Here is a 23,523-nt window from a genome sequence, read left to right as displayed (position 1 = left end):
GTTTTGTTAATTCCCCTTTACTGTGTTTGGTACCCCAGCGGGGGAAAGTCCAAGGGCTGAGCTGTCCGAGGAGGCTGGGCCATACCACAGGAGGAAGCAGTGGCTGGCCGAGAGAGAAGGTCCCTGGTGGTGAGCACATGCTCTTCACACAGCCTGAGTCCAGCCAGAAACCTTGGAACAATTATGTGGGAGGGGTATGATTGGAAGAGGCCCAAAGAGGGCAGCCTTAAGCATCCCTCGTTGTCAGATCACTGATAGCCCTTGAAGGGCCCTGGATCCAGGGCCATCCTTAGCCATAGGCAGAACAGGCAGCCGCCTAGGGCACCACTAGGTCTGGGGGCACCACTGTGCTGGGAGCCCGGACGGACGAGAAGCAGTGGAGCATGTAAGAGCAGGGCTGCTGGGTCCTAGAGAGAGCCGAATGCAGCACAGTCTGAGGGAGGGGATTGGCTGCTGGGAAGCTTCAAAAACAGACTCCAATGAGAAACTGCTGAGCTGGAATTGATATGCAAACTAGATACAATCAATTTAGGCTTAAAGAGGGACTGGGAATGGCTGAGCCATTACAAACATTGAATCTATCTCCCCTTGTAAGTATTCTCACATTTCTTATCAAACTGTCTGTGCTGGGCTATCTTAATTATCACTTCAAAAGTTTTTTTCTCTTACTTAATTGGCATCTCAAAGTTGGTAAGACAACTCCCACCTTTTCATACTTTCTGTATGTATATATATATCTCTTCAACATATGTTCCAGTCTATGCATCCGAAGAAGTGAGTTGTAGCCCATGAAAGCTTATGCTCAAATAAATGTGTTGGTCTCTAAGGTGCCACGAGTACTCCTGTTCTTTTTGCAGATCCAGACTAACACGGCTGCTACTCTGATACCTGTCAAAAAAATGTTGACTGACTTTTCCACAGTCCTGTTACTGCTAAATAGAGCACTCCAAACAACTGTAATATGCTCATCTCCTTACTAGTGTATAGAGCAGGGGTCGGCAACCTATGGCACACCTGCCAAAGGTGGCACGCGAGCTGATTTTTGATGGCTTGCAGCGGCAGGCTGAGCGGCACAGCCTGCCGCTGCTCTGGGGTTCCGGCTGCTGCCCCATTGCCACCTGGGGTCCTGGCTGCCAGCCCCACTCAGCACCCACTGCTGGCCTAGGGACCCCCAAGGAACCCCAGGCTGGCAGCGGGCTGAGCAGGCCAGTGGCTGAGATCCCAGCTGAGCCACTCAACCCTCTGTCAGCCTGGGGTTCCATTCACTCAGCTGGCAGCAGGGTGAGCGGGACTAAATTCAACGAAATAGGAAAATAAGAGCAACTAATGACAAAGTGCAAGAACCTAGAGCAGTGGTCCCCAACCTTTTTCGTCTGGCGGGCACCAGACGAAGGACTGTGGTGGCGGATGTGCATCTGCCCAAATGCTGCCAAAATTTGGTGGCGAAGCCTCTGGATGACACTGCTTGTCGGCATCGAGCGGTGACATCCAGGGGTGTCAGCACTGAAATGCCGCCGAATTTTGGTGGCATTTCAGCAGATGCTCGTCCTCCGGCCAGTACGCAGGTGCACTGAGAGGCCACTGCGGGCACCATGGCACCTGCGGGCACTGCGTTGGGGACCCCTGACCTAGAGAGCCTCCTGAAGCATGGTGATTGTTTTGATTTAAATGGACTTGAACTGTACGAAGAATTGAGTTGTTGCCACATGCAAAATCGATGATGGACATTGTACAGTTTATTCATACCAGCAAACTTGTTGACATATATCCTAACCTGTACATTGCCACTCGTATTCTACTGACAATTTCTGTAACAGGAGCATCAGGAGAACGGAGTTTCTCAAAACTAAAGCTCATTAAAAACTATCTCCACTCTACAATGAGTCAAGAACAGTTGACTGGTCTTGCTATTCTTGCAATCAAACAAGACATCACTTTGTCTTTGTCATATGATGACATTATTACTGATTTTGCAGCCAGAACGATTGCTTTTAATTAAAATCAAATCCTTGTTTCAATATCTCTTCATGTAAATTTCCAATAAAATGGTGACAAATTTAAAAAATTATATTATTTGCATCATTCTGTCAAATCAGAATTTTTTCTATGGTGCTACTTCTTTAGTGCTAGTCCATCAGCATGACAGTGGCTTAACTACGTTCAACTGGTTTTAATAACATGCATGTGGCAAGTTTTCCAGTAGTGTAAGCTTATGTTTGTGTTGCTAAGAGCAAGACAGACACAGGGGCACCAGTTTAATAATTCCGCCTAGGGCACCATAAATCCTAAGGATGGCCCTGCTTGAGTTTGAGCCTGCTGGAGTCGGAGAGACCAGGCTCCTTTACCAACAACTTCCTAAAGGTCTTGGGCCTAAGCCCTGATCACTTGGTGATGCTACCCTACCAACCAGCCCTCCTCCCAAGCGAGGCCTATCACAGATACGTAATGCTATTTACTTTCCAAGAGTTCAGTGCATTGAGACCCATAGATAAAATCTGTGTCTGTGCTGGGGACCCTGGCTGCAGAGTCAGGGAGGAGTCTGTGCCCCAGGCAGTGGTAGGGGAAGGTTGCCCCAGATGGATGCTAAGGGGCAGTGTGAGGCTGCGGTGTCAGAGCCAGCCACAAGGGCAGGGCAGGAGCTGAGGGCTCTGGGAATGGCAGTCAGGAGCAAAGCCAGCCAGAGAACGGAGATGGTGCTCCAGCGCCATTGCTTTCGGAAAGTGAGCAGGGAACTGGGGCCTTTGATGGACTCTCCACCCAGGTTCAGCCTGAGCAGAGGCCAGGGGGAGGGGCATGGATGGAGCCCCCTGTTGGAGACCCAGCTATGACGATGATAGAGGATGTGCATAGTGGGGTGGATAAAGACCAGACAAGCACTGATTGACAGGTTGAAGGACCAGAACCAGATTCCGGACCCTCACCACAATGGATCCTGGGTGAAGAGGGAGAAGAACCAGAGCTGGACTCCTGAGTGCCATGGAATGGACTCTAGGCACAGTCGCTCCAGGAGGAGGGACAGTTTATTGTGATCATTTCCCTTCAAGCTCTTCAATGAGGAACTTGTGCTTGGCCTTCAGCACCTGGTAGAGCCGGTCCTTGCAGACCCGGTTCCAGCTCGGCATGAGCTCGTACAGCTTCCGCATCTTCTCCGGGTTGCTTCTCTCGGCTCGGATGCTCTGGTACTGCTCGTTATCCAGCACAGTGCCACACAGCATGTCCAGGACCCCATCCACCATAGAGACCCGTTGAATCAGCTCTGCTCGGTGCCGGTCCACAAAATGTTCCCCTGCGGAGGAGACACCAGAAGGCAGTGAATTAATACAGCGTCTCATGCTGTTTGCTTCCTTGGAGCGCCTAAGCTTCGACCAGGATGCACGGGAACCCCTCCTCCATCTCTCCCCTACCCTTCCCTGCTTCTTCTCCCCAGGAGGTTTGCCTGTTATAATCCAGAGATGTTGTACCTTGAGCCCCATATCTCACCTTCAGCACTGACTGAGCTTCCTATCTGTGCTCCAGGCCTGGGGATAGCCACATCTTCTTGGAAGCCTGTAGGAGACGACCAGAAGAAACCATTACAAAAGCCACTGATGCCTTTTGGGCTTGTAGGGAAACCACAAAGGAGAGGACCCACCAGCTTTCCGCAGCCACTAGAGGCTTCTCTCTCTGCAGTTTCAACATTCTACCACTTGAGGGAGCTGTTTCTGCAGGAAACAGGCTACCAGGGGCTGCGGCAACCCAGAGAGGGGCCGTTATTTCCCACGCATCCTTCACCATGCTACCTTGTTCAGGCAAAGTGGCAGGTCTTAATAAGCCTTAACTCAAGCGCTCAGAGTCCTGACTCAGGTTCTCTGAGGTCAATGGGAAGTTTGTCCTCTCAAGGGCAGAGCACAGGAAACTGGATCTGACCAGATCAAAACCCATGTTATTTTTAACTTAACAAAAAATATAAGTGCCACTGATGAATCTCACCGGTTTGTAACCCCGTGACAATAGGCTCCAGGGCAGGGAAGGTAAAGAACAGGTTTCTCAGACAGTCCAGGAACAGCTGATGGGCCTGGTCCCCCTTGGCCAGCACCATATCAATCAATGCGGCGACCCTGATCTCCGGATCCTCCAGCCGGTTCAGGGCGAGGTACTCTCCCTGCGTGAGGAGGAGGTGGGCGTCGGCAGCGCTGACCACAGTCTCTGCATCGCTCTGGAGGATTGTCGTTAACTCGCTTCTCAGCCACTGGATCACTTCCCAGGAGCCCCCACTCGACACCTTTGCTGGCCAGTCACCGTGCCTGGAATGGAATGGAAATACATCTGTACAAGAAGACAATTGTATGTGTGGTAGTTCCCTGCAGATATGCTGGTATCTAGGGATTTAATCACATAACGAGTAATTAGCCATGAAGTGAGGTCAGGAATTTAACAAGATTCACTAAGGGACTGGCCTTTTAGATAGATAACAAGAATATCCAGAGAGACAAGATGAGTGAGGTAATATCTTTAATTGGAGCAACTTCTCTTTGTAAAAAAGACAAGCTTTCGAGCCATAGAGAGCTCTTCAGGTCTTGTGAAGCTGAAGTCTTGTCTCTTTCACCAACAGAAGTTGGTCCAGTAAAAGATGTTACCTCATCCACCTTGTCTCTCTCATATCCTGAGACCAACAGGGCTACAACACCACTGCAATCAAGAATATCCAGTTATCATAACTGAGAAAAATTTTGGAAGGGACATCAAACCCTGTGCTTCAGGACTTAAGCTGATCTCTCACTATTACAGACCAGGATGAGACAGAAGGTTGTGGGTAGATTACTCTACATCTATTACTGCGGGTTCTTATGCTTTTCTCTGAAGCATCTGACACCAGCATGCTCAGAGACAGGACACTGGACTATGTGGACCTCAGGTCTGACCCCTTCTGGCAATTCCTGTATGGTGGAAAAAAATCACCGTTTTTTTAAATCCAACCTTAATATTTAACTTTTCCAGCTTTCCAAGAGAAATTTTACTTTTAGATACTCTGCTCATTCAGGGTTTCTACCCATCAAGAAATTGATAAATATTCATTCATAGATTTTAAGGTCAGAAAGAACCGTAATCAAGATCATCTAATCTGACCCCTGAATAACACAGGCCATAGAAAGTCCCTGGATTAATTCATATTTGAACTAGAGTGTTTGACCCTCTTACGCTTTATCTATCTAATGTACTTATCTGGCACCATCTCCATAGTATCTGAGTGCATTATAATCTTCAGTGTATTTATCCCCACACACTCCTGTGGTGCAGGGCAGGGCTATTTATCCCCATTGAACAGATGGGGAACTGAGGCACATAGAGGCTAAGTGATTGGCCCAAGGTCATGCAGAAAGTCTGTGGCAGAGCAGGGAATTGAGCCTGGCTCCGTCCTTGCCATCCGTGCCCTGTGGCTGGACGCTGACACTCGACAAATGCAAACAGGAAGGGAAATGCAATGTTTTCTAACAGGAAAGGGAATTAACTCTTGGACCCTTATCTAGATGGTCAGCTGCTCTTTGGGGCAGGAAGCTGTCCCAGGTTTGTACAATCCTGAGTGCACTGGGCTTCTGGTCCATGACCAGATGATCAGGAACATTTTGACAAAATGTTTTTTTAATTGAAAAGTGATGATGTGACAGATCTGGCAATTTTCTGCACTGTCTCTGGGAGCGTTTACTGGTCTAAGTTTATGTGGCATTGTGGACCAGAGAACGTATGTAATTCCATGGGAGAGGCTAATCACAGCCCTGCCAGGAACTAAGAACAGTGTGTGTGTTGTGGAAAGGGGGGGAAGATTAGGCAAATTTACTCAGATTGAAACACCTCCAGTGAGGCACCACCACCCAGAGAGGCTGGCATAGACTAGTTCGGACTGGCCTATGCAGAGACTGACAGACAAAGAAAGGACTGTTGGATAAATAGCCTGAGTTCAAATTGACTCAGGGCCTTCTTCCTGATCCAGCAAACAGACAGGACCATCAGTCCAAAGGGGCCCCAATCCTTCCTGGGAGAAGTTGGAAGGATTTTGCCCTACTGAGGCCCCATAAGACTAATGGGTAACTTCTGGGAAGCTTGTAGCCTGCATATAGGAACTTGGATTGATTTTAATATATCAGTGCAGTAATGCTTTCACCTTAAGAATAAATGTGCTTGCTTATAAAGGGCTGTGTAGTAACTTATAATTGCTGGCAGTTACTTTGTTCATAGCCTCTGAGGAGAAAGCAAAGCACAGAAGCTAACCTGTTTAGGCAGCCAGGCTTGCTGGGAATATCGCAGTGTGGGCAGGGAACTGTGCAGCCTGGAAAAATCCTGCTCAGGAGGGAAAGAGACACGGGTCTCTGCCCAAGGAAGTGAAGGCCAGGGAGCTGGGACCCTAGGGGTGGGTGCCCTTAAGAGACCATGTGGGGGAGGGATATGGGTGCATTTGCCCTGAACTGTGACAGCCACATCTTTGAAATGAAAACTTTTTGCAGGAACATTTTTGAATGACTTTTAATGACTCAAAAAAAATGTCGATGAAAAGTTTTGAAATTGTTGAAACATTTTGTATCGACATTTTTTAAAAGCAAAAACAATTCTGGTTTTCTCGTTCAACATGACATTTCAGTTTGAAACAGAAGCTAGATGATAGATAGATAGATAGATAGATAGATAGATAGATAGATAGATAGATAGATAGATAGATAGATAGATAGATAGATAGATTCACAACTGAATCAAAGCATTCTGGTTGACCTGAACCAATTTTTTTTTTTTTCAGATTTCCGGTTCTTGAAAATTTTCAAGATTTTGACTTTTCATCCCGATTTGGAATGGGGAAATTTGCTGCTATCTTGACATTTTTTACAAGATGGGAAAACCATTTCCTACCCAGCTCTACTCCAAAAAAAATACATAACGGGTTTGCCCAGCACCACATGCTATGAGAGGTGGGCCATAACTAAGCTCCTAGGTACAACCACAACACCTGTTACAATTGGTGCCACTCTCCATGGGCTGTGGTGGATTCTCCAGCACCTGGAATCTTTACACCTATCTCTGGAGTATCTTACAAGCTCTAGCTCAAACACTGGAGTTTTAGGGCTGGATGCAGGAATCACTGGCTGAAATCCGCTTGGAGGTCAGACTAGATCAGAATGGTTCCTTCTGGCCTATAAATGTAAAATGGGGGTGGGGGGTTTCTAAGGGAGCCATCACATAAGCCCTTTGATAATAACTTCATTGCAGGAGCTCTGTGGTTTCATAGATAAGACCAGAAGGGACCATTCTGATCATCTAGTTTGACCTCCTGCATAGCCCAGTTTTGGGTGTCAATTTCACCCTCGTCTCAGCTGCCCATCACTCACTCGTTAGCCACTGTCCTGAGTGTAGCACCGCTGCCTGGCTCTCCCTCTGCTTCCTCATCCACAGGCCGTGCCAGTGAGCTCCAGGCAGCTGACGGCAACACTCTGCGCTCTCTCTGGCTGCATAGTCCAATAAACTCTTGTTTCAGTTCAGGGAGCAGTTTGCGAAGCCCTGGAAAACATAGGGTTAAACTTAACGTTACTAGTTAGGAGATCTGTGGTTTAAATCAGGTTTCTAAGCTTCTCCTCTACTAGGCTCTGGGAGGGGAGTGGGGTCTAGTGGTTTAGAGTGGGTAGGGCTGGGAGTCAGGATTCCTGGGTTCTACCCCTGGCTCTGGGAGGGAAGTGGGGTCTGGCGAGTTAGAATGGGGGGATTCCCAGGTTCTCTTCCTGCTTTTGCCACTGATTCACCCATGGGTCTTTCCCAGAACTGACCCTTGAACTTTTCAGAGGATGAACCCGAAAGCATCACGTCCTCTAGGAGAGAAACAAAGAGAAGGTCAGTCATCCTGTTCATCACAATCATTTCCCATTTAGATTCATAGACTCTAGGACTGGAAGGGACCTCGAGAGGTCATTGAGTCCAGTCCCCTGCCCTCATGGCAGGACCAAATACTGTCTAGACCATTCCTGATAGACATTTATCTAACCTACTCTTAAATATCTCCAGAGATGGAGATTCCACAACCTCCCTAGGCAATTTATTCCAGTGTTTAACTACCCTGACAGTTAGGAACTTTTTCCTAATGTCCAACCTAAATCTCCCTTGCTGCAGTTTAAGCCCATTGCTTCTTGATCTATCATTAGAGGCTAAGGTGAACAAGTTTTCTCCCTCCTCCTGATGACACCCTTTTAGATACCTGAAAACTGCTATCATGTCCCCTCTCAGTCTTCTCTTTTCCAAACTAAATAAACCCAATTCTTTCAGCCTTCCTTCATAGGTCATGTTCTCAAGACCTTTAATCATTCTTGTTGCTCTTCTCTGGACCCTCTCCAATTTCTCCACATCTTTCTTGAAATGCGGTGCCCAGAACTGGACACAATACTCCAGTTGAGGCCTGACTAGCGCAGAGTAGAGCGGAAGAATGACTTCTCGTATCTTGTTTACAACACACCTGTTAATGCATCCCAGAATCACATTTGCTCCCCCTGCAACAGTATCACACTGCCGACTCACATCCAGCCCATGGCCCACTACAACCCCCAGATCTCCCCCTGCCACACTCCCTCCCAGACAGTCTCTTCCCATTCTGTATGTGTGAAACTGATTGTTCCTTCCCAAGTGGAGCACTCCGCACCTGTCCCTATCGAACCTCACCCGATCTACCTCAGACCACTTCTCACAACCTGTCCAGATCACCCTGAATCCTGACCCTGTCCTCCACAGCAGTTGCAATCCCTCCCAGTTTGGTATCGTCCGCAAACCCAGACACTTTACATCATAGCGAGTACTTTCAGGTTTGAATGGCCACATATGACGGTGCAGAGAGCCCCGGTGATTGGGGCATTACAGCTGGAATACCCCACCCATTGAAAGAATACTGTGTTATTTATCATTTGTGTCACCATAGCACCTAAAGGCCGAGTCATTGTGCTTCACATTGTATAAACACAGACCAAAACAACGATCCTTACCTGGTCTTACCAAGACCTTCCAGACAACTTCCCCGTAGCGTTTCATCAGTACGATGAGTTTGAGTCCCTCCCTCATGTCCTTGGTGTAGATTTCCATGAACGGCTGCTGGTCCTCTGGACTCATGTAGCGAAAGTCCACTTCCTGGTGTAGAGACAAGACATTGCTGTAGGGGAGACCCCACCTGAGCCTGCAATGCAGGGATGCACCCATCCTAAATAACTCATTGGGGTCTTTGCCTAATTCATTAGCTGGCGGCAGCTAAATAATAATTTATGGGTGTCTCTGCGGTAGAGTGGTTTCCATGTGGATGAGAAATCAGTGACATGGAGAAATTTCTTGGCATCATTTGTTTATTTGCAGTATGTACATATCCTGTTTCCTTGGACAGAAGCCCAAACAGGCAGTGACCTTTTGCAGATTGCCTTAACGAGGCCCCTCTGCCCTGTCCCAAACCCACGCTTTCTGCCTTCTGGGCACATCTGTGCTGCAGAGTGAACTCAGGTGATTGGCACCTGGGTCCGAACACAGGGTTAACCTAGCCCGGATGTGAGCTGCCACACTGCAGTGCCCTGCCCAGCTCCGACTCCTGGCTTCTGACTCCGGCTCTGACCTTGGTTGCTGATTTTCTGCTCTGACCACTCAGCCTGACTCCTGCCCCAGGCACTGGGCATGGACACCCTCTGGCACTAAGTCACTGTGTCCTCTCTGGTGCTCACCCGTGTGTGGGGCTCAGACAGCTGGGAGTGTATCCCATGCACAGGCGCTGGCTTCCTCCTTTCCCTGGGCTGCTCACCCCCTGATCGGCCCTAGGCCCTGCCTCCACTCCACCCCTTCCTCCATGTCCCCACCCCTACCCTGCCTCTTCCCACCTCTGCTCTGCCCCAGCCTCCTTTTGGAAGTGTGGATGCTAGATCTGGACACAGTCTCCAGGAATGATCTCACTGACACCATATACTGAAGCAATATCACCTCCCAACACCCACTGGATACGCCCTGCTCAGATCTCCAAGGATCACGTTTGCCTCGTCGGCTACAGCATGGCACTGGGAGCTCACGTTCAGCTGGTGAGCCTTATGGGTAGGTCTAAACAGCAGTCACAGGGTGTGATCACCCCTCCCCATGCTAGTTTTAATCCGACTAGCTTGGGCTCCAGAGCAGTGAAGCCACAGCACACGGACAAGCCCTGCAAGTAACTGCCAGGGTTCTGGGCAGGTTTGTACAGCCTGTGCTGAGCCTCGTGCTGCTGCATCGTCACTGCTCCGGTCCCTGAGCGGGCTAGATTAAAGCTAGCTTGGGTATGTCTGCACAAATGCCGCTAGCTTGGGTATGTCTGCACATGTGCCGCTGAGCGGGCTAGATTAAAACTAGCTTAGGTATGTCTGCACATATGCTGCTGAGTGGGCTAGATTAAAGCTAGCTTGGGTATGTCTGCACATATGCCGCTAGCTTGGGTATGTCTGCACATATGCCATGCAGACATATCCAGAGGCCTTTTCAGTGTGGTTCAGACATGGCTGCATTAGAGGCAGCCGCTCTCCTCTGAGCTGTTGTCCTGGAAAAGGTCACCATGTGGGATGCAGCAGGCAGAGCTCCGCAGGAACCAGAATTTCCATGTAGTGGGAAATGCGATTTCGAAATGTGCTGAATTGGCAAGAAATGCTGAAATTCAGATTTTCCCAGGCAATGAAATGTGTGAGTGCAGAATTCATGTCCCCCAGAGATTTCACTGCTTCTCTGCAAAAAAAAAAATGAATTTTGGCCAGGAAGCAAAGAAAAGCCACAAGACCGGTGACGTGCCCCCTGTCTAGCAGTGTGGGCATGTCGTTTCAGGTGCCTGGAGCAGCTGGCGGGGGTCAGACAGGACTGAGGATGCCCCAGCTGGTAGTTCCTACCCTGTGCTGGACTCAACTGCTAGCTTCCTCTTCCACGGGAAGGAATGGCTGGGGCTGGGGCTGGGGCTGGGGCTGGGGCTGGGGCTGGGACAGATGCATCCCCAGAAACCTTCCCCAGCTACAGGAATCTCCGCACACACACACACCTGGTTCCTGCCCCCATCACTCCTCAGCCACAAGGGGGAGAGGTCATATGGGGCGATGCTCCCCTATCCATCCAACCCCCATGCATCTAGACCCCTCATACTCAGACCCCTATGCCAAACCTCTCCCCCCCCGCGCATCCAGAACCTCCCCCACCGAAACCCCTGCATCTGGGCCCCTCATACTCAAACCCCCACCCCACCGAGCCTCACCTCCTGCACCCAGAGCTCCCTGCACTCAGAGCCCCCCACCAAGCCCCAAACCCCCTATATCCAGACCCACACCAAGACCACCCTCCACTGAACCCACTGTACTCCAAGCCCCACTCCAACAACCCCCCTGTGCATCTGGACCACCCCAACAAGCCTGTTGCACCCAGATCCCCACTCCACTGAGCCCCAACCAGCCGCATCTGGATCCCCAACCCACCAAGCCCCACTCCCCCAGCATCTGGACCCCCCCATTGCGCCCCCCCACTGAGCCCCAACCACCTTCACCTGGACCCCCCTGCAGAGTCTCATTCCTCCTGCACCCCCTAGCAAGCCCCTGTGCATCCAGATCTCCCACTGAACCTCCTGCACCCAGATTGCCCCAAACAGAACCCTCTCACCCCACACTAAGCCCCTCCACACTTAGATCCTGCTGGCCTGAGTCTGCTTGCCCCACACCTGGACAGGGGCCAGGGCTGAGCGTCCATGACTGTTCCTCTCACTTGCTGTCTTGGTGCACCTGGCGTGGAGTGGCAGGGCCCTGGGTTTTTTCTGGGGCAGGCCCAGCCCTTGTGCTGTGTCAGGGTCGGGTGCAGCCTCACCACTTAATCCATCTCCTGCGGGGTGGCGAGAAGACTCCATGGTGATCTCTCACCTCTGTGCAGTCAGTGGCCTGTGCTCCCCACTGCCATGCTACAGACTCCACATTTATTTATTGACAAATGAAATATGCTGAATTTTAAAATATTATGTGCAGATTTTTTTTTGGCGTAGAGTTTTTCCAATTTTTGGCGCAGAATTCCCTGAGAACTAACAAATGTTTCATTAAGGTGGCAGAGGTAAGAAGGCAGAACGAGTGGTTAAATGGGGTGCTTTTGGAGACCAAGCTGGTGGTGGAAATCTGATGTACAAGGGAAGTTAAAAAGAATGAATTGTTCCAAGAGTTTGAGGAAGCAGCTTGTGATAATGAGACCATCAAAACTGCAAACGCAAAAAAGGAGGCTAAAAGAGCAGTTGCTAAATCAAGAATGAAAGCTGAAGAGGAATATTACAGAAAACTGGAGGAAGATAATGGCAGGAAATTGGTTTTGGGGTTGGTAAAAAAAGAGTAACAATGTAACACAAGATGTGAAGAAATCTTTCTGCATGAAGGATGGGATCTGTGAGGTGATGACCCCTAAAGAGATACTAGAGCTATTTCCAAAGACTGTTAACTGGGAAGAGGTTACTGGGAGGGCAAGCACTGCCGGCAGCTATGGGAAAGCCTCAGAGGGTATCAATCTCTGTAGAGAAGGTAGAAGCAACACTGGATAAGGTGGACAATGGTAAAGCAGCTGGTGAAGAGGAGAAACTGTTGATATGATCAAGGCAGCTGGAGGTACTGGAGTAAAGCGGCTTCACAGATTACTCTGTGATTACTGGGAACAAGTCAGGATACCAGATGACTGGAGAATGGGATTGATTGTGCCTCTGTGTAATGATCCAAGGGTGTGGGTCTAGAACCCAAGGGCTGCACAGACTTCCTGCTGCTACCATGTTGAAACCAGCTCTTGTCTGCCTCCTACAATGAGCATCCAACCCTCTTCCTGACTCTTGCTCCCATCCTGCCTCACCCCTACCCTTGCTCCTAGCTACCACCTAGCTCCTTTTCCATAGAATCATAGAATATCAGAGTTGGAAGAGACCTCAGGAGGTATCTAGTCCAACCCCCTTCCCAAAGCAGGGCCATTCCCCAATTAAATCATCCCAGCCAGGGCTTTGTCAAGCCTGACCTTAAAAACCTCTAAAGATGGAGATTCCACCATCTCCCTAGGGAACCCATTCCAGTGCTTCACCACCCTCCTAGTGAAATAGTGTTTCCTAATATCCCCAGCCTAGACCTCCCCCACTGCAACTTTAGACTATTGCTTCTTGTTCCATGCCTGACCCTTGCCTCTCCTTTGATTCCTGCCCGTATACCTCACTCCTGGCCATGACCTACCATTCCTGCCTCTGATCCCCAGCTCTGACTTCTGACTCCGACGCTAGATTGACCCTTAGCTCTGACCCCCGCTTCTGTTCCCTCATCTGGATGCTGCATCCGCCCACTAGACCTGACTCCCACTCTGACCAGTGGGCTGGACTGCCTACATCCCAATTCCCAACACTTCGGAAGGGTAAGGGTGATGAAAATAATCTAACATCTACTAGAGCATCACCCTGCTAAGCCAACCTCTCAAAGTCCTTGTGAGAGATTTGGAGGCAAGGCTGAGGTGGAAGGTGGAGGAAAATATAGAAGAGGAGCTGTGTGGCTTTAGAAGGGGAAGGAGATGCAATATTTGCAATGAGACAGAAGTCTGAAAGAACGGTAACTAGAGGTCATAATTGCGACGTAAAATGTATTGGTCTTGAAAAGCATGACGTGGTTCCACAGGAGATGATGTTTGGAGTGTTGAGCTGGATGGGAGAGGGACCTCAAAAAGCAGAGTTGCTAAAGGAGCTGTAGTGAGGGTCAGGAGTTAAGGTGGTAACTCTGAGAGTTTTCATGTGAGATTGAGACAAGGCAGGGCGCTGGGTCCACTTCTTTCCATTCTAGTTGTGGAGTTAATCAGTAGGAGAACCAAGCTTGTGTAGAGACAGAGAAAACGAATGTATGCTGACAACCTGCCCTTCTGGCTGAACTTGGAATGGGTAAATATGATATCAGGGTGGGCATCACTGTTTGAAGACCCTAGTTTGAAGTTAAACACAAAGAAAACTGAAATTACACAGGGAAGGTTGAAGCAAGAGCTGTTAATCGACATTTCAGGAGAGAAGCTGAATCAGAAGAGTTTGTGTAGGTGGGAAGGACACTTAGTGTCATCAGAGAGAGCTCTCAAGATTTGAAAAGAACCCAGTGTGCATGGGCAGCAGTGAAAAAAGTGGCAGGAACACTGTGGGACCAGCAGCGATGTAACAAACACAGAGGAAAAGTGTATTCTGCGTGTTTGTCCCTAACTGCTCTATGGTTTGGAAATGGTGGGACTTATAGAGATGGAGAAAAAGAAGATAGAAGTAGTAGTAAATAATACACCGAGGACAATGGGAGACAAGTGGAAGGTAGACGGGGTGCGCATGGAAGAAATAAGGAGGAAGATGAATTTGAGATTCTCAGCGATAAGCTGCAGAGTACACATTTCAGGTAGGTTGGACATGTGATAAGAATTGGAGAACAGCAACTAGCAAAGAAAGCATGTTAGGAAGAGGACAGCAAGAAAGGACAAGGGAGGCTGAGGATAGGCTGGAAAGACTCTGTCTACAGACGTCCGAAGAGAAAAGGAGTAGAAGCCATGACCTGCAAGCCCATGCCATGCAAGGAGTGCCGAAGAATTTCCCTATTAAACGAGAAAAGGAATCAGGAAGAGAAGTGTTAATTTACTATAATAATATAATATAAATTGCTAAATGAAAAACATTTCAAAATGAAAAATCAAAATAAAATGTTCTGATGTTATAGAAAAGAATCATTGCAATGACATGTCATTGATAAGGACATAGCCCCAATTTTGTCCAGTCAGCATCCGCCGATGGAAAACTGCTCCACCAGAACATTTTCAACCAGCTGCAGTAAGGAGGGATCTGGGGTGAGATCTAACAACATGCTCTTGTTAAGTCTATTAATCCCGCAGCCAGTGGTTTTCACTCTTTAGACTTATAGCTAAATGTCACTCACCTCAGGGGTTACCTCCAAGTCCAGCGAACTGGACACAGTGTAACAAGAGCCAAAGTAGAGGGGCTTCGTCTGAGGGGGCTTGAGCACCTGTATGGACTGGTGCTTTTTCTCCTCTTCTTCCACTGCCTAGAAGAGTTCAAATACAGGTGTTTCCTGGAGATACTGGCCAACAGAAAAAACATGGGGAACAGCCCAATTCTTTCCTCCATCCTCCCACTGGACTGGAAAGTCCTGTATTGCCTCACACAGCAGAAAGGTGCTTGTCACCAAGCTAGGGAAGATGGTATCCAGATGCCAGCACTCAAGGTCTCTGCATATGCTGGGCAAGGATTGTGATTCTTAAGAGCAGGATTTTACAAACACAAGGAGATCTAACAGGACCCATGAGGCAACCAAGTCACGGACCCTCCTTCACCCTCAAAGATGGAAGAGTGAGAGAGACTCTTGTGATGGAATTGCAGCGGGTCCTGGAAATGGCTGCAAAAACCATCTAGCAACATAGCACTTGGGTACTGTTCACCCTTGAAGATCAGAGGGATCCTGGAGGACTGAATACAGGAAGGGATTTTCCTGAGCTCCTAAGGGATTTAAGAGGCTACCTCCCGTTGACTTCATATGGGAGTGAGATGCCTAACAGAGAAGGCTAAAATGTTGAGGGTTCTGTTTGCAAAAAGTTTCGGTATTTTGGAATTTGGTTTTGTTCCAAATCAGCTCAAATCAGCTCAAAACCAAATTCACTGAAAAGCTTTGTGATGGAACAAACCCCCGGAATGTTCCCAAAATGTGTGCAATTGATATTGTTGTCAGTTTCACGACTGCTGTGGCTGAATGGAAACCTGCTGGTGTTTGGATGAAAGAGTCAAGGAATCTGTGATAGATGCAGTGAAACATGCCACTCTGCTGAGCTGTGCTGGAAAATCTCCAACCAGTTCTAGTGCCTAATTCACTGGCGCCGTTCAGAGAATCCCAGGTGCAGTTGAAAGTCAATGAGATGTGTGCTTCTAAGTCACTTGGGCACTTTGAAATCCCCACCCACAATTTTCAGGCTCACAAGGTCTCAGGAATTCGGGGCCTGCTGCAGATCCAGTCTGCAGGTAACCTAATGAGCCCAGCTGGCCTGAGCAGGCTGCTGGATTGGCTACGCTGCCTGATGGCTGGGAAGAGTCAGCAGACCGGCACTTAAGCCCAGCAGCCACAGCAGTTCAATGGCTGCTCAAAGCATTTCCTGAAGCCTGCAATAGCTCCTGTGCCTGCATGTTCCCAGCCCTGCTCTGGCAGCGCCTCCAGCTTTACCTTATTCCAGGTAACTCAGTCCTAATCTGCAGCTGCGATTTCTGAATTCAGCTCTGGGCCAAGCTCCGGCATTTGGCCTCTGACTCCAGTTCAGACCTGGGCTCTGACTCCTGGTTCCTGACTCCAGCTTTGACCCCGGGTGCCGATTCCTGGCGATCACTAACCACTAGGCATGACTCCTGCTCTAACCACTAGGCCTGACCACTCACAACCCAGTCACTGTCACAGTGAACAGATAACAGGCCGGAAAAACATGCTCAGGAAGGTGGACTCCCTCTGGGTTTGACTCAGCTGAGAGCTCCAGATGTCTGTTTAGTTGTCTCACAAGAGCAGCCTGCCCTGCTGGGAGTTCTCACTCCCTATGGACCCTGCTGTGGCTGGCGGCTCTGGCTCACCCCTGCTGTGTGGTCGGTTCCCGGTTACCTGTATGAGCGAGCGGTCGTTGGGGATCAGGTAGAGGTGGAGGGTGATGGCTGCAGCCTTGACTACCTGGTAGATCAGCACCACGGAGTGGATGGGTATGAACGGAAACACGGCATAGATGGGTTTCCAGAGCACCCCGATGAAGGAGAAACTGGGGTTCTCCAGCACGGCATGGAATGGCCTCACCTGTGTTGGCTCCTCCAGAGTCATCCTCCCGTCAACAAAGTGAGCGATTCGCATCTGGGGCAGAACAGCATCTCTGCCTGTCACGAGAGGAGAAGGAAAAGGAGGCTCCAATTTGCTTCACCGCTTCCTCACACTAACAGAGGGCAGAGCAGAGTGTGGCACTCAGGACTCCTGGGTTCCACTCTCAGCTCGGGTGGGAGTGTGGGGTCTAGTGGGTTATAGCAGGGGGGGCTGGGAGCCAGGACTCCTGGGTTCCACTCTCAGCTCTGGTGGGAGAGTGGGATCTAGTGGGTTAGAGCAGGAGGGGCTGGGAGTCAGGACTCCTGGGTTCCATCCCTGATGCTGGGAGGGTTATAACTGAAGATATCTAGATACACAGACAGAGAGATCAGGGTCCTGTGTCTGCATTGAGATCTGTCTCCAGCCCCTTCGTGTCTGTGTCTGCCATGGGGATCGCAGCTGTCAGTCAAAGCTTAGACCCCACTTACTGCTCTTGTTTGCTGTACCTGCGAGGCACAGGAAGTGCGGGAGGTGAACGGTTGCCACAGCCTCAGCCAGTTCCACCTGGATGTTGAACAAAGGGCCGGCCACCATCCATTGCTGCTTCTCAGCTGCGCTCAGATGCCGATCCCAGGAGCCGTATCCATACTGGATGGTCACAGCTGCCCTCACCTCAAACCCCAGTTCGGTCTCAGAGCAGCGGAAGGAGCCTGGCCCTGGGAGGTGAACCCTGCATGGCGCAGGGAGAAAGGGAGAGGAAGAATAATCAGTGAGAGATGGAACTAGCCAACCTCCTGCTCCCACTGACACCAGCTGGAGTTAGGTGTGTAAATCCCCATTGTCGGTGTGGGCATCACGGCATAAAGTCTCAGATCAGAACTGAGTCCCCATTGTGCCGGTTGTCGCACAGATCCCAGTCGACATCAGAGGCCCCCTTGTGCCAGGCACTACCCAGACCCTGGCTGAGATCAGGGCATTCTTGTACCGGATGCTGCCCGGACCCCTGCCTAGATCAGGGCCCCCTTGTGCCAGGCACTGCACAGATCCCGACTGAGATCCATACACCATTGTGCCAGGCGCTGCCCGGATGGCAGCTGAGATCAGGGGCCCCCTTGTGCCGGGCGCTGCCCAGACGCCAGCCGAGATCAGGGCCCCCTTGTGCCGGGTGCTTCACAGACCCCAGCCGAGATCAGGGCCCCTTTGTGCTGGGCGCCGCACAAACACATCACAAGGGCCAGTCCTTGCCCCAGAGAATGAATAGTTCTCCTCATTTTACAGATGGGGCCCGAGGCCCAGGGTGGATTAAATCAGTGGTTCTCAACCTGGGGCTCCCCGGGAGGGGGGTGGAAACAGGTTTCAGGAGCTCTGCCAAAATAAACCAGAGAGCAGGGCTGGCGTCAGACTCGCCAGGGACTGGGGCTGAAGCTGAAGTGTGAGCCCTGCTGCCCGGGGCTGAAGCCAATGCCCAAGCAACTTAGCTTTGTGGGGCCCTCTGTGGTGTAGGACCCCGGGCACTTGCCCTGTTGGCTACTTGCTAACGCTAGCCCTGGCTTTCAATCCACTGGATATGCAGAAAAGCAGCTGCGGTGGCCCAAGTGGGCCACGGAGTTTTCAAAGCACATTGTGGGGCCCTCTGAATGAAAAACGTTGCGAACCCCTGGATTAAATGATTGGCCCGAGGGGTCAGGGAGTCGGTGACAGAGGCAAGAATTAAACTCCAGTCTCCTAAGTCCCCGTCTGGTGTCTTACCGAGATGGCTCCAGGCTCTTACCTGTAGGATCTGGGCTTCCCCTCGGACTCTAGCACAAGCTCTGGTGTCACTTCTGGCAGGTCCTAAGACACAGGAACAGGCGTTAAGGAGGCTCCATTGGGGCAGAGCTCTTAGAGGAGGGAACCTGGGTGGCATGGGCAAGTGTTCAGGTGCGGGCTGTTTCCCTGGCCTGAGACTCTGGCAGAGCGGACTCCTGAAGAGCTGGAATCCAGCTGCCCAGTCAGTCATTGCCCTGGGAGGGAGGGGTTCCCCAGTTAACAGAGACACATACAGGAGCTCGGGGGAGAGTTTTGCAAACCATTGCTACTGTTCAGTTGGCTGAAGAAGGTACTTAATTTCAGCTGGGAATAGAACCCAGGAGCCCTGACTCCCAGCTCCCACCCTCATCCCCTACACCAGGGGTAGGCAACCTATGGCACGGGTGCCGAAGGCGGCATGCGAGCTGATTTTCAGTGGCACTCACACTGCCCAGGTCCTGACCACCGGTCGGGGGGGAGCTCTGCATTTTAATTTAATTTTAAATGAAACTTCTTAAACATTTTAAAAATCTTATTTACTTTACATACAACAGTAGTTTAGTTATATATTATAAACTTATAGAAAGAGACATTTTAACATTTTTAGAAGGTATTACTGGCGTGCAAAACTTTAAATTAGAGTGAATAAATGAAGATTCGGCACACCACTCTGAAAGGTTGCCGACCCCTGCCCTACACCCTGCTCCCCTGCCAAAGCCAGAGATAAAACCCAGCACGCCTAATGTCAAGGCCTCACCCAGCTCTAACCACTAGCCCCCACTTCCCTCCCACAGCCAAAGCTAGAACCCTGGAGTCTTGAATCCAAGCCCTCTCCCTGCTCTAACCCAGAGACCCCACTCCCCTCCCAGAGCTGTGACTAGAACCCAGGAGTCCTGACTCCCCTTTTAACCCATTAGATCCTGGAATAGGAGGGTGAAGGAAGAGGTGGGAGTTACCCATGCGGAGATATGGAGAAGGAATGAGTAGTGAGGTGAGAATTATTAAAGTGCTTTGAAAACAGTAAATGAAGGAGCCAAGCCCGTGTGGATTTCCCCTCGCCCACAAACACCCTAGTATTGGATTAGTTTCTGATCCCACTGACAGGTCTTGTTTCCCCTCTCCAGACTGCACTGCACCAACCCAGCCAGGTAACTTCTTCTGAACGACCAGCTGGAGGCACTAGAATACCCCAGCAGGGAGAGTGAGGTCCCCATCCCTACCTCCTCTGTCACACACCATGTGCATTTCTTCTGCTTCCCCGAGGGGTCCGTGGTGAGGTCCTCCCTGCTGGGTCCATCTCCTGCTGCAGAGATGAAACACCATTCCAGCTCAGCACATCCTCAGGCCCAGCTCAGTGGGATCATCGTCCGGGCTGCCGTGGGGCTGCTCTGCAACCTGACGCCATAGGAAAGGAGCAGCCTGAGCAGCTATGGTACAGCTTGACCCACAGCGCCTCCATGGGGCAGGGTTTCCAGTTTACAATGGGACAAGCTGGGACTGGAGGGGACAGGCTGGGACTAGAGGGGACAGGCCTGCAGTGCTCCTGCCCTAGTCCCTACAGCGCCCCTTGCTAGGAGAGGCCGGACTTGGAGACAGCATAGCCAGAGCGCTCCCCAGCCAGAACACCCCATTAGCCAGCTATCCTGCCCTGGTCTCTACAGCACCCCCTGCTGGCAGAAGCATAGCCAGCATGCCCCATAGCCAGAGCTCCTGCCTTACTCCTACAGCACCCCCTGCTGGCAGAAGCATAGCCGGCGTGCCCCACAGCCAGAGCTCCTGCCTGGTCCCTACAGCGCCCCCTGCTGGCAGAAGCATAGCCAACATGCCCCATAGCCAGAGCTCCTGCCTTACTCCCTACAGCGCCCCCTGCTGGCAGAAGCATAGCCGGTGTGCCCCACAGCCAGAGCTCCTGCCTGGTCCCTACAGCGCCCCCTGCTGGCAGAAGCATAGCCGGCATGCCCCACAGCCAGAGCTCCTGCCTGGTCCCTACAGCGCCCCCTGCTGGCAGAAGCATAGCCAGCGTGCCCCACAGCCAGAGCTCCTGCCTGGTCCCTACAGCGCCCCCTGCTGGCACAGGCCAGGGCTGGATTGGCCAAGAGCTATCCTCAGCCAGTGCTCCTGCCCTACTCACTACTGCGCCTCTTGCTGGCAGAGCCAACAGTTAAAAACACAGTCAGTCGCTCAGGGCCTGATCCAAAGCCAATCAAAGTCAACGGCACAAATCCCCCATTAATCTGATTTCTAGCCAATTCACCATCTCTGTGGCTGGGATTCTTCTGTGCTGCACAGGAAAGCCCCAGCAAACAACCCACTGCCTGACAACAGAGAGATTGCATAAAATATAAAAAGGGGAAGCATATTTTGCAAACAGAAGTGAATCTGGGTGCAGAGTATGGGGAAATGTCCACTTTCAGAAGAGAAGCAACAGTGAAATCTGCATTGCACGGGTCAGAAAAGTCAAGCACGGGGAAAGGGGTTAAAGCAAAACAGGATGGGATTGGCACCAGCCTCCCAGCTGCAAACAGCTGGCGCCTCCATCACTCCCAGTTAGCAAGGGGGAAAGGGCCTTTCTGGAGCTGGGATGTAGGGGCAGATCTCCCTTACCTATCCCGGTGGCCTCAGCCAGTCGCTCAGCCAGGGGTCCCTGGCTCACGGCTCTCAGCATCTCCTGGGTCATCCACACAGCATGGCCTTCTCCATAGGTGCTGACCAACTCCTCAATCAGCTCCATGACCTCTGCTCTCTCCTGCCCTCCCCAGGGGTTAACCATAGGGCCTCCCTGCGGATGGGTCTCAGTCGCTCTCTCCTGGATCCTCCTGAGATCCTCCTCGCCCAAGCTGCCCACTGTTCGTGCCTGCATCTCTCTCACTCTGCAGAGGGTCAGTCTCTGCTCCCTGCATCGCTCCTCGTAAGTCTCCAGAGCCTCGGCCAGTCCCCCTGCCAGCTCCCCCCGTCTGATAGCCCTGAGCACTTCCCCAGCCATCTCCAAGCCACAGCGCACCCCGTAGTGGATGATCAGCTCCGCAGCGACCTCTGCAGGCTTCGCTTTCCCCAGCCGGCCCCAAGGGATGGGGTTGTAACCCCCTTTCAGTCCCATGTCAGCCAGCTTGACCTTGAACCTCCCAAGCTCGTCCTCCCCCAGCTCATTCAAGGTGCAGAGCAGGCAATCTCTGGCTCTGGAGGTGGCAGATCGTTGCTCCTGGCGCTGCTCCTCATAAGCGTCCAGCAATGCAGCCAATTCCTCTGCCAGATCACCCCGGTTCACAGCTCTCAGCCCCTCCACCGTCACCTCCAGCCCAGCATCCACCGTCAGCCATAGAGAGGGGTGGAAGGGCTTTGCTCCCCTCAGCAGCCCCCAGCCCTCCAGCCCCCTCTTCAGCCAGACCTGACTGATCTTGGCCCTTAACTCCTTCAGCTCCCAGCCCCCCAACTCCTTCAGGGCTTCCAGCAGGTGCTGCCTGCCTGTCTTCTCCATTGGATCTGGGACTGCAGAGAGACAAGAGCAGGAAGATGCATCTGCATAAGCAGTTGAGGAACTGATGCTCAGAAAGCAAGGGGAGGAGCTACAAGGCCAACCCGTCCCCTGACAAGGTCCCTTAGCCCCGCCCCCTCTTTTCTGTATGTTCTAATCCCACCCTCTTCACCATGGTATCCAGTCATTCAAGAAGCAATGTGACCCACGGCTGTCACATGTGGACCACCCTCTCTCTTATTCAGGCAGCAAATTTGGGAAGGTGGTTTGACCTCTGCGTGTGGTACTGGAGCCCAACGCTGGGGTGCTGGGTCCAGTTCTGGAGGTCCCATTTCCAAAAGAATGTTGGAAAATCAGAGAAGGTGCAAAGACGAGCCACAAAAATGGCTGGAGAAAGTGCCTGAGAGTGAGAGACTTAAGGAGCTTGATCTGTTTAGGGGATCAGAAAGAAGCCTGAGCAGTGACTTGGGGCTTGTCTACACTTACATTTTACAGCGCTCCAACTTGCTGGCACAGGGGTGTGAAAAATCACACCCCCTCCTCAAGTGCAGCACGTTGGAGCTCTGCAAAGTGCCAGTGTGGACAGGCTCCCAGTGCTCAGAGCTAATCCTCTTGCGGAGGTGGATTACCAGGAGCCCTGGGAGAGCTCTCTCCCAGCGCTCACTCGTGACCACACTCACACACCAAAGTGCTGTCGCGGGAGGGGAGGGGTCACAAGGTTATTGTAGGGGGGTTACAGTATTGACATATTTACTTCTGCGCTGCCTTCAGAGCCGGGTGGCCAGAGAGCGGTGACGGCTGGCCAGGCCCCCAGCTCTGAAGGCAGCAGCGCAGAAGGAAGGGTGGCAATACCATACCATGCCACCCTCACTTCTGCACTGTTGCTGGCAGCAGCGCTGCCTTCAGAGCTGGGATCTCAGCCAGCAGCTGCCGCTCTCTGGCCGCCCAGCTCTGAAGGCAGCGCTGCTGCCAGCAGCAGCACAGAAGTAAGGGTGGCAATACCATGTCCCCCACTACAATAACCTTGCAAACCTCCCTTCTCACCACAACCTCCCCTACAGTTACAACATCGTGAAATCTCAGATTTAAATTGCTGAAATAATGAATTTTACTATTTTTTAAATCCTATGACTGAAATTGACCAAAGTGGACTGTGAATTTGGTAGGGCCCTAGTGATGTGAAATTGTCAGTGAAGACTTCAGGAGTTTGTTCACTATGCACTAGGGCTGGACAGCAGTGAGGTGTGTGCTAGCAATTCATTCCAGGGGCAGTGAGCTCCACCATCTGGGGCCTGAAAAGGCCCCGTCCTCTGCACAGACAGTCTTCACCTTTGCAGTAGCTAAATCCCAGAGCTGGGGGTCATCTTCTCAGTCTCCCAGAACCAGCCCACTTAGCACCTGGGAATTTCCTCAGTTTCCGCACCTGTACACTGGAGACAA

At 51.2% G+C, this 23,523-nt stretch overlaps 1 protein-coding gene across 5 annotated transcripts; it reads right to left on the bottom strand.

Annotated features, from left to right (window-relative positions):
* Positions 1-1,980: 1,980 nt before the first annotated feature.
* On the bottom strand, positions 1,981-22,122 carry LOC127052758 (uncharacterized). Of its 5 annotated transcripts, none has more exons than XM_050956727.1 (13): positions 21,216-22,122; positions 19,832-19,914; positions 18,595-18,656; positions 17,312-17,553; positions 16,638-16,900; positions 14,922-15,047; positions 10,552-10,719; positions 8,985-9,126; positions 7,785-7,826; positions 7,353-7,521; positions 3,970-4,283; positions 3,481-3,546; positions 1,981-3,286 (listed from the first exon to the last, which is right to left on the bottom strand). In XM_050956727.1, exons 1-13 carry the CDS (start codon positions 22,084-22,086, stop codon positions 3,030-3,032), a joined length of 2,805 nt encoding a protein of 934 aa, XP_050812684.1. In that variant the 5' UTR covers positions 22,087-22,122; the 3' UTR covers positions 1,981-3,029. The 5 variants fall into 5 exon arrangements, with proteins under 5 accessions (XP_050812684.1, XP_050812689.1, XP_050812687.1 ...); XM_050956732.1 differs by having other exon boundaries at positions 16,824-16,900; XM_050956730.1 differs by having other exon boundaries at positions 17,330-17,553.
* Between the last annotated feature and the right edge of the window lie 1,401 nt (positions 22,123-23,523).

The sequence above is a fragment of the Gopherus flavomarginatus genome, chromosome 5, assembly GCF_025201925.1.
Source record: "Gopherus flavomarginatus isolate rGopFla2 chromosome 5, rGopFla2.mat.asm, whole genome shotgun sequence".
Lineage (NCBI taxonomy): Eukaryota > Metazoa > Chordata > Testudines > Testudinidae > Gopherus > Gopherus flavomarginatus.
The sequence above is the reverse complement of the archived record's forward strand: the minus strand, read 5'-3'. Positions and strand labels throughout refer to the sequence as shown.